This window comes from Henckelia pumila, chromosome 1 (assembly GCF_033568475.1).
Source record: "Henckelia pumila isolate YLH828 chromosome 1, ASM3356847v2, whole genome shotgun sequence".
Classification (NCBI taxonomy): domain Eukaryota; kingdom Viridiplantae; phylum Streptophyta; class Magnoliopsida; order Lamiales; family Gesneriaceae; genus Henckelia; species Henckelia pumila.
Window position 1 is genome coordinate 92,845,192 of NC_133120.1, and position 10,990 is coordinate 92,856,181.

A 10,990-nucleotide genomic window follows, 5' to 3' on the forward strand; every position below is an offset into this window, starting at 1 on the left:
AGTAGCAGCAGGTTTTTGAGGCTTCTCTGAAGTAGGCAATTTAGGAAATTTTGAAGGTTGTGCACCTTTCACATCCTTCTTTTCTTTCATTGCCTTGAGATAATCAGTGAACTTCTTTGAGATCAAAGCAATTGAATTCTCTTCAAGATCAGATTCCTTTACTTCCTGTTGAACTTCAGAAAAATCATTGTAAACATCATTAGAAACCTGAAAAACAATAGACTTACCTTTGGAGTCATCTTCGGCTTCTAACTCCATCTCATATGTGCGAAGAGAACTTATTAACTCATCCAAACCCATTATAGATGTATCTTTGGATTCATCTATCGCACAAACCTTGGTGTGAAATCTTTTGGGGACAGAACGAAGCACTTTGGATACAAGTCTCTCGTTTGAAATAGGATCACCAAGAACAAATGCTTCATTTGCAAGGCTCTTCAATCTTTCATTATATTCCATGATGGTCTCTGATTCCTCCATTCTCATTTTCTCAAATTTTGAAGTTATGAGACGCATCCTTGTTTTCTTAACACTTACCGAGCCTTCACAGTGGGTTTGCAGTTTCTCCCAAGCATCCCTAGCACAAGTACAAGTACCAATTAGATTAAACATGTTCATATCAACTGAAGTGAACATAGCATTAAGAGCTTTAGCATTATAAATAGCCGCAGTATTCTCATCGGCTGTCCATTGTGATCTTGGCTTTGGTCCTGGTACATCATCATCTCTCATAGGTGGTGACCAACCATCAAGAACACGTTGCCAAGCCCTGGACTCAATGGATTGAATGTACATGCTCATCTTCAATTTTCAAGGGCCGTAATTTGTTCCATCCAAAATAGGTGGACGAATTGCACTTGTGTACGGAGTGTCCATAACTAACCTGTAACACAAACCAGGAACTCACTTAGTAAAGTCAAGTGGTGGATCTGATGCCACGTGAAAGAAATGGTGTACGTGGTTGGTTATGTAAAATAGGCAGTGTTGTCATTTGTCTTGTAACACCACAGACAACACAGTGCAGCGAAAATTTAAAGCGTAAATAAAACATAAGTAAATAATTTTGCACGAGTATAAAAACTCGTGCGGGTTCCTTAGGGCTAAATATTACTAGTAAACGTAAGATCAGTCTTACAAAGCAATCCTAGTAATTTTACGAAAAGTCATTAAATCCTAAATTTTTCAACAAGTTGAGAAATCAAACTTGCATCCTAAAATACAACAGAGTATAAAAAAAATTGGATGCAACTCCCGTAGCCTTAAATTGAAGAGACAAAAAAGATCTTCAACAACACAGTTCTCACATTGTTGTCTCTGATGTCTTCAACACGAATGGCAACACGGGGACATGCAACAACGATGGTTGCAAACCTTGCTTCAGAGTTCTTCAAATTCTTCAACAGAATTCTTCAGAGTATGCGCAGTGTATTATCGTCTGAAGCCTCTACTCATCTTGTGCGTGAAATCCCCTTTTATAGATTAGCTTTCAAATCTTGAGGATTTCCTTAGATAGAGTCCTACAAGAATAAGCAACTATCTTTTAGTAGGAAATAAACTCTATAAAATCTTGCAAATCAAATCTTGATATTATCGAATTATATTATATCAAATAATCACCTTATCAAGACATGATTTAAACTTAGCAAATATATCTTTAACATAATCGACATATATATAGGATATTTACCATATATTTTATCTTGTTTAGAAAGCAAAATCTTATAATATCCAATTAATTAAGGGCCGAAAATATCAAAGAATAAAATTCCTTTCACAACCATATTATATATAATATCAAAATCAGATTTTGTATACATTTATTTATTTTTTTTTCTACTTTATGTTAAAAAATCTCCACCTCACAAACATATTATATATAATATCAAAATCATATCATATCATTTGTTGTTAACTATTAGGATCTGCTTGTAAATATATAGGAACAGAAACTTGTATGAGTATTTACATTTAATGTAATATGCTAACACATTGAATATATCGTTCATTCATCCAATCTCTCTTATTTCTTATACCTTAATTAGATGGTAATAATAATAAATAAATGCGTTGAATATTTCTCTTTGAATATATGGCATGCGAGTAATTCCCGAAAATCTATGGGATTGTAAGGTTTGTAAATATTTTTGGGATTTAGGAAATTGTTACGAAAAATTTAAGCAGGAGAGAAAAAATAATGAACGTAGATTATAAGGATTAATACATATCACCACAGAATTTTGAAGTGGGTTTATGTCATCCGAACCAACATTTTGAATCATTTTATTATGAAAACTAAATTGGATGAGAATTTAAAATGAAATAAAAATTTAATCTAGCATATTCAACATATATAAACTTTTTGAATTGTCTTAAGAACTAATTTTGATGTAAAAATCCTATTAAATATTAACTAATTAGCAAAAAAAAAAACTGACATCAAGTGCTTAATTAAGTTTAATGGTGTAGTATAATTAGTTAGGGACTATATACAACACCGTGTAGTAGAAGATCTTGACCAGAATAATGAAACAAAAATTTAATCTAGCATATTCAACATATATAAACTTTTTGAATTGTCTTAAAAACTAATTTTGATATAAAAGCCTATTAAATATTAACTAATTAGCAAAAAAAAAAAACTGACATCAAGTGTTTAAGTTTAATTGGTGTAGTATAAGCTAGGGACTATGGTAGTGTATGTGAAAGCTTTTAGGAAGCACTTCTCAGTTTTTCATTAACAAAATTTTGCAATTTTATGAAATTTTGTTAATGAGAAACTGAGAAATGCTTTCTAGAAGCTCTCCCAAACACTGCCTATATAAAACACGGAGTAGAGTCATGCCCAAGATCATTTCTTTTGTCCACTACCTCTGATCATTCTCGAGAATTGAAGTTGACCAATAGGATTGCTAATTTTCCAAATTGTTTTCCTCCACTTTCACGTAGGATTTTTGTCTAGGGATTGGAAGGAAGAGTGCTCAAGAAAGTCCAAAGAAATCAGCCTTAATTTTCGAGAAATTCAATTCTGAATTTTCGAATTTTGCTTCCAGATTTTGGGTTCAAGTTTCGTCTATTCATAGTTTTTTACCTCGCACGTGTTACTGCATGTAAGTGGGCTTATGTTTTAAAATTATATGTATGTTTTGAAAATTCGATCGTTTATGTTAATCGTTGAAATTTTGTTATTTAATATTGTTCATGATGAAACTTTGTTAAAAATATGTTTTGGCACTGTTATGACTCAAATTATGAGTGGAAAGGAAATTTCCGAACCATGTTATGTTATGCCCCTGATGCGGTGGGTAATAATAACCGTTCTATAACCTCACACCTTAGAGAGATTACATATAGGGGACTGACCAGTTAGCCACGAATAATGAGAGGAATTTCAGTGTCTGGCCAAAAGTTATGTTATGTCATGTCAATTATGTTATGATGATATTCATGCTATGCTATGTTAAAACATGATATGGAATGTTTACGTTTTGAATTATCCTATGAGTTTTTCAAATAAATATATATATGTATATATTTGATATGATCAATCGGCTCCCACTTGTTGACTGTTTTCCAAAACACTCACCCCTTAATTTTCCCTTCCAGATGATGAAGTTGATGATTTAGAAGATCGTGAACAAGATATGTTTTGGGGTTGGTGATAAAAGAATATTAAGATTAAATTTCGTTGTTTTATTATTGGGATTTTTGCATTAATATTTTGTTATTAAGTTTTATACGCTTCCGCATTTGTTTTGTTATTTTTGGATTTATCGAGTTGTAAATATAGTGTTTTGGAATTTATTTATGATAATAGACTGGTTTGGTTTATACTGTACTACGAGGCTGGTTGTTTTATAATTTTTATAAATTTGAAACAACGTCGGTGGCACGTTTAGGTCTCGGGGCGTGACATTTAAGTGGTATCAGAGCCGTCAGGTTTATAAATCCGGATGGGATTCCGTACCGAAAAGTTTGACGTTGTCAAATTTCGACCCAAACCCAGTGTATCCTAACCCGAAACGATCCTTTGAGTCAAACTGATAATTTGTATGATCAGTGACGCTTTTAACCCTAATTCGGTCGTTTGAACCCTCGAATTCACGTTTTTGCTATTTTTGGAAATGTCGGTATCGCCTATAACTTTTTGTGGGAAACTCGGAATTCGATTCCGTCAATTGTCTCATGCTTCTTTTGATCAATAGTTTCAATCTTAGGAGAATCTCAAAATTTTCTATTTTTGGAAAAAAAAAAATTCCGAAAAATCCCCTATCATGAGTAAGCCCACGAAATAATAATTTTCCTACTTCAGATGTTTTATTATGTATCCTAAGCCTTTCCATTTGTACCTTTCAGGAAATGGCACCAAGTTTCCCCGTACTCGTGCCCATGCCATCTTTCGCATGAGACAACTCGTCATTGATAATCAGAAACTAAAGATCACCCGACTTTATGCTAAATTAGCGGACGCTAGGCGTGAGCAGAAGTATTGGGAGAAAAAGGCCAATAGATTCTTCCACGATTTGGAACAAGTGAGGAGAGATAACATCTACCTCCGAGATGACATTGACGTCAATCATTTCCGAGATGAGGCTCTGCGCAACCAAGTTATCAAGTTTGAGATGGAGCATGAAAAGATGAAAGAAAAAATGGAGGTGTTTGTAGTGGAGCACAAGAAAATGAAAGAAAGTATGGAGGCATCTCATGATATCATATCCGAACTCTCCGGTGTTGTGAGCCACTTGACCAAACAGGTGGATCAAAAGAAGCGAAAGAGGCAGCAGTTCGATCCGAGCAGGTTCTGGTTCGTCAACAAATGCAAGTTCGCATCCAACGACTAGAGGTTCAAGTCCAGCAACTACAGAACACGATGGAAGACTTGAATACTCAGAATGCCATACTGCTCAATGCGGTTAACCAGCTACAAGTAGACGATCCGGAAGAAGATCCGGAAGAAGATCGAGAGGAAGAACTAGAAGAGAATCCGGAGAGAGTAGAGATTGAGGGCCCCGTGGAAGCAGCGGAGAATGGAGAAATCATAGATTAGGCTACCACCTAGCTTAGTTCTTTTATTCAGCATTGTTTTGATTTTTATTCAGCATGGTTTGGATATCTTGGTATTTTTGAGACTTAGCTTGTTTTGTTTCGTTCACTTTCATAACATTTTGGGAATCAATAAAATAACTTTTATTCCTTTGGATTATTTATTGATTCATTTATTCCGCTATTTCCTTTCTTCCTTAAGTATCGTGTTTCGACAAACTCTTAAAACTCCTTTACTGTAGGAAATGGCCGGAGAACCCCCAAGAACACGCAACAACAATCGTGGGGATAATGCGAATCCACCTCCAGGAATCAGTCTTAGCAGAGAAGACCTTGCGGTTATCGCAGCAATAGTGGCGACGACCCTCCAAGGGATGGGAAATACAAATGGAAACGGCAAAGGCAATGGAAGTCCGCCACCTCTTCCACCTGCTCAGAATGGAGTCAAATTCCATTATGAGTCCCTCCGTAAGAATCGAAATGAAATGTTCAAGGGAGATGCTGACCCTAGGTGGGACAAAATTGGATGAAAAAGATGGAGGACCAACTGCGTTTACTTGAAGTCCCTGAAGCACTTAAAGTAGAGGTGTCTATACATTTCCTCGAAGACAAAGCACGTAAGTGGTGAGAAGCTGTCTCACCATCCATGTTAGTGGCTGAACCAATCACATGGCAACAGTTCCGTACTGCATTTTTGAAGCAGTACTTCCCAGCTGAGGTTCGTATACAGAAGCTGAGCGAATTTGAAAATCTCATGCAATCTTCAGATATGACAGTGGTGGAGTACACTTCTAAGTTCAATGAGCTCAGGTCTTACGCCCCAACTATTATGGAAGATGATGATCTGAAGTTGCACCGGTTCAAGAAGGGGTTAAGCAGTCGAATCCAGTCTGCATTAGCGGTTTATCAGCCTGCCAACTTTGCAGACTTGATGGAAGCGGCCATCCGAGCTGAATCGGATATCAAGCATCATGAGAATGACTTCCGCAACAAACGACATCTGACGGGCCAATCTTCTTCAAACGAGAAGATTTCCAAGTTTCCGAACCAGTCTGGTGAATTTTTCAAGGAAACTTATTCTGCTCCCAACCTCCAACCGATCAAGCAATGTCCTATCTGCAACCTCCGATACGAAGGGGAATGTTGTCGGAAAACTGGCGCTTGTTTCAACTGTGGCAAGTTAGGACACCGAATGTCTAATTACCCTGAATTTGTCAATTCCTGGCACCACTCAGAATCAACCGAAGGAAGCTAAGCCCAACGCCCGTGTGTTTGCTATCACACAAGAAGAGGTTGATGACACGAATAAAGTTGTTGCAGGTACCATTTTCATCAATACTAAGCCTGCATATGTTTTATTTGATTGTGGTGCCACTCATTCGTTTATATCTACGAGGTTCGCTAAGAAATTAGGGCTTATACCTGAGGAACTGACTAAACCATTTAGAGTAGCGACCTCTAAGAGCAAGTTAACCCAAGTTTTGAGGACGAAACTTTTCATAAAGAGGGAGGGATGTGAAGCCCGAAACTTGGCCTCCAAGTTTCATCCGTAAGGAATAAAACTCCCAAGCATGGAAGGCAAATATTTCCTTCTAATTAGTGCACGGTGATGACGGAAATCTTAGATACAAATCTTTGTATTGGCAGCAATCGAATCAAGTTATATGGAAGCAGATTTTCTTTCCTCAAAACTCATGATCGAAGGTTGATTTTTCTTCCCTTTTTAAGAGCAAACAGCAGCACCATTCAGTCACCGATTTCTTCCGAATTCTGCTAATTTTCTACCAACGAAATTTTTCCCTCACCCCTTCAAGTTCGACGCAAGCTTCTAGTTGGAGTCAGAAGCTAATCAATTTCAATTCAGATTTTCGAGGAAGTGGCTTGGGAATTGGAAAGATTAATATTCATTGTTTTCCCACTAATCTGCCACAATTTTGGATTAAGGTGAGAGTCATGCCCAAGATCATTTCTTTTGTCCACTACCTCTGATCATTGTCGAGAATTGAAGTTGACCAATAGGATTGCTAATTTTCCAAATTGTTTTCCTCCACTTTCACGTAGGATTTTTGTCTAGGAATTGGAAGGAAGAGTGCTCAAGAAAGTCCAAAGAAATCAGCCTTAATTTTCGAGAAATTCAATTCTGAATTTTCGAATTTTGCTTCCAAATTTTGGGTTCAAGTGTCGTCCATTCGTAGTTTTTGACCTCGCACGTGCTAGTGTAAGTGGGCTTATGTTTTAAAATTATATGTATGTTTTGAAAATTCGATCGTTCATGTTAATCGTTGGAATTTTGTTATTTAATATTGTTCATGATGAAACTTTGTTAAAAGTATGTTTTGGCACTGTTATGACTCAAATTATGAGTGGAAAGAAAATTTTCGAACCATGTTATGTTATGCCCCTGATGCGGTGGGTAATAATAACCGTTCTATGACCTCACCCCGTAGAGAGATTACATATAGGGGACTGATCAGTTAGCCACGAATAATGAGAGGAATTTCAGTGTCTGGCCAAAAGTTATGTTATGCTATGTTATGTCATGTCAATTATGTTATGATGATGTTCATGTTATGCTATGTTAAGACTTGATGTGAAATGTTTACGTTTTGAATTATCCTATGAGTTTTTCAAATAAATATATATGTATATATTTGATATGATCGATCGGCCCCCACTTGCTGAGTGTTTCCCAAAATACTCACCCCTTACTTTTCTCTTCCAAATGATGAAGTTGATAATTTAGAAGATCGTGAACAAGATATGTTTTGGGGATGGTGATAGAAGAATATTTAGATTAAATTTCGTTGTTTTATTATTGGGATTTTTGCATTAATATTTTGTTATTAAGTTTTAGACGCTTCCATATTTGTTTTGTTATTTTTGGATTTATCGAGTTATAAAGACAGTGGTTTGGAATTTATTTATGATAATAGACTGATTTGGTTTATACTGTACTACGAGGCTGGTTATTTTATAATTTTTGTAAATTTAAAACAACGCCGGTGGCACGTCTAGGTCTCGGGGCGTGACAATTACCATGAAAATCATTTATTAACTGTGTGTTAATATCTTCTCATCTCAATTAATTTATTTAACAACGTTTATCGATAACAAAAAATGTTATCACGTGCATCGCACGTTACTTTTACTAGTTATATTATATATATTAAATGGACGAGGAATGGGCACGCCAACAATGTTATACGCGTTTAAACAGAAAAAATCATTAACTTCATGAGTAATAACTTTTAAATGACGTGATTAATCACTAAATTCGGAGTGGATCACCCGGAGAGATAATAGGGAGAAACTATAACCCACATTCTTTTAGTAAAAATTATTTCAGTGTCACGATATATATATTTCTCAAAACAAATAAAGATATTTTATTTTTATTTTTTTTAGAGTAAAGATATTTTATTATATGTACCATAAAGATGATGATTACACATTACTTTGAAATTATCAAACTATGTCAATGTACTTTGATCGAAAAAACTCAATAACTAATTTTATAATTTCAAAATTAAATATGCAACCGCATGTAACCTTAATTGGTTATGCATCTAACTTTTTTTTTTTCAAACAAATATTACATAACCTTATTTTCTTTCACAATTCTAAAATAGTACTGGCCGCTGACCCAGTGGAACAAAATTTATTAATCTTTAAAAACACACACACATATATATATATATATATATATATATATATATGTATATATATATATATATATATAATTAAAGCCGAAAGTATTTCTCACCTAAAAAAACCAGTTTTTCTGAGTGTTTTTTCCGCTTACCATTATTCATATATCGCAGGGTCAACCTAAACGACTTCTAAGTTAGAGTCTTTCCTTTGATACCACTAATCACACGCAAACATAATGGTAGATGATCTTCTACGAAGCGCGCACTTCCATAAATTTTAAAGTATTAGATATTCAATAGTCAATACAATATGATGTTGAATCTCAAGGATTCTCTACAGTCTTCACTGTGTCGTCGAAAGCGGGTAATGAACACACTTATAAAAAACACATCCGAGGTGACAAAAATATCGAATAATTAATTGGCATTTTTGCCAGAATCATCATCAGAGGAATCAAAACAGACACCGTCTTCTTCGAGTTCTTCATTTTTTTTTATTTTTTTTTTGGGCATGAAACAAGATTTATAATGGAGATGGTTAATTAGTCACGTTGAATTTATAGTTCAATGTGATTGTTTGGTTTAATTATTTTTTTTCCTACTTTAGTTGGTAATAATAAATGCGTTGAATATTTCTCTTTGAATATATATATATATATATATATATATATATGACATGCAAGTAATTCCTGAAAATCTATATATATATATGGGATTATATATAAGGTTTGTAAATATTTTTGGGATTTAGGAAATTGTTACGAAAGATTTAAGCAGGAGAGAAAAATAAATGAAAGTAGATTATAAGGTTTAATACATATTACCACAAAATTTTGATAGGTTTATGTCATCCGAACAAACGTTTTGAATCATTTTATAAAAACTAAATTGGAGAATTTAAAATCAAACAAAAATTTAATCTAGCATATTCAACATATATAAACTTTTTGAATTGTCTTAAAAACTAATTTTGATGTCATCCCAAGATCTTGACCAGATAATGGAGACCAAATTTTTAGGTATGTGAACTAAATTTGGTATATCACTTCTATTCTATGTTTGACCTCACATAAAAAAAAAAAAAAAAAAAAATTAATGCAATGAAGGCAATTAGATTTAGTAGCTATATAATTTTTGTATTTTTTTTATTTCATCATTTGTTTTTTATATCTATTTATGAAAACATAATTTGTTTATTTTTTTCACCATTTATTTATTTTTCATTAAAAATGGATTATACATACAGGTGAGGGGGCACGCCAAAAGAGTTATACGCGCTTATCCCGAAATCATTAACCTCTCATAAGTAATAACTTTTAAATGATGTGATAATTAATCACTAAAGTTTTGTTTGGGCATGTACTTTAAAAAAGTTTTTAGTATTTTATAAGAGAGAAAAAAAACTTAAAGTATGTGTTTGGATGAAAGTTTTGTAAAATATTTCTGAAAACTACTTTTAAAAAGGTGTGTTTAGATGTTTTTAGCATGGAACCATGAAAGACAAATATGAACAACATGACTTTTGAAATGTTAAAATATTTTTTATAGAATAGTTGTCCAAACACATATTTATTCTTAAAACAATTTTAAGAACATTTTATAAAAAAAATTTAAAAAATACCTTTATAAAAACATTTATAAGTACATGTCCAAACGAAACCTAAATATTATTAACGCCGAAAGTATTTCTGTGTTTTTTCCCGTTGTCATTCATTGCAGGGTCCACCTGCACGTCTCAGTTAGAGACTTCCTTTGTGGTTATATATAATAAAATAAGGTACCGTTTGGTACATGAGGTGATAGTGGGATGAGACACAAATTTTTACTCATCCCATGTTTTTCTCATTTTTTTATTAACCCAATGATATCTCATGGCCCGGTATAACATTAGATGTAGGCTTGATGACAAATACCTCTTAACTCATGGTATTAGTGGAGGATGAGTGAAATTGTGTGAAATTGACAATGATGATTAAGAGAATAAACACAATAATCCTACAAAATAAAAAACATACAAAACCACATATTATTCATATCTATGTCTTTCTTATCTATATGTCATCATGTTTTTATTTATCTATCGTACATCCCATCCATTATACCAAACGGTTGCTAATATACATACATCACCGAATTAAATAGCTAGTTTTCTCAGGCCTTGCAAAGAGATCTAGAGAATATATTATATTATAGAGATAAATTTAGAAAGTGGAGATGCCAAAAACCAAAGCACAGATTATTGTATGGATCCTCGTAGTTGTAAATGTAATGGCAATTGGAATTCCGAGTTGTGAAGCTGA

The 10,990-nt window shown here is 33.8% G+C and overlaps 1 protein-coding gene across 1 annotated transcript; it reads left to right on the plus strand.

Annotated features, from left to right (window-relative positions):
- Positions 1 to 5,686: 5,686 nt before the first annotated feature.
- On the plus strand, positions 5,687 to 6,295 carry LOC140868843 (uncharacterized). The gene has a single exon (XM_073272939.1). The coding sequence runs from the start codon at positions 5,687 to 5,689 to the stop codon at positions 6,293 to 6,295; it is 609 nt and encodes a 202-aa protein (XP_073129040.1).
- The last annotated feature ends 4,695 nt before the right edge of the window (positions 6,296 to 10,990 follow it).

What these genes read in the sequence shown, in the direction of transcription:
- LOC140868843 (XM_073272939.1), top strand. Translation starts at nt 5,687, where the DNA reads ATGTTAGTGGCTGAACCAATCACATGGCAACAGTTCCGTACTGCATTT.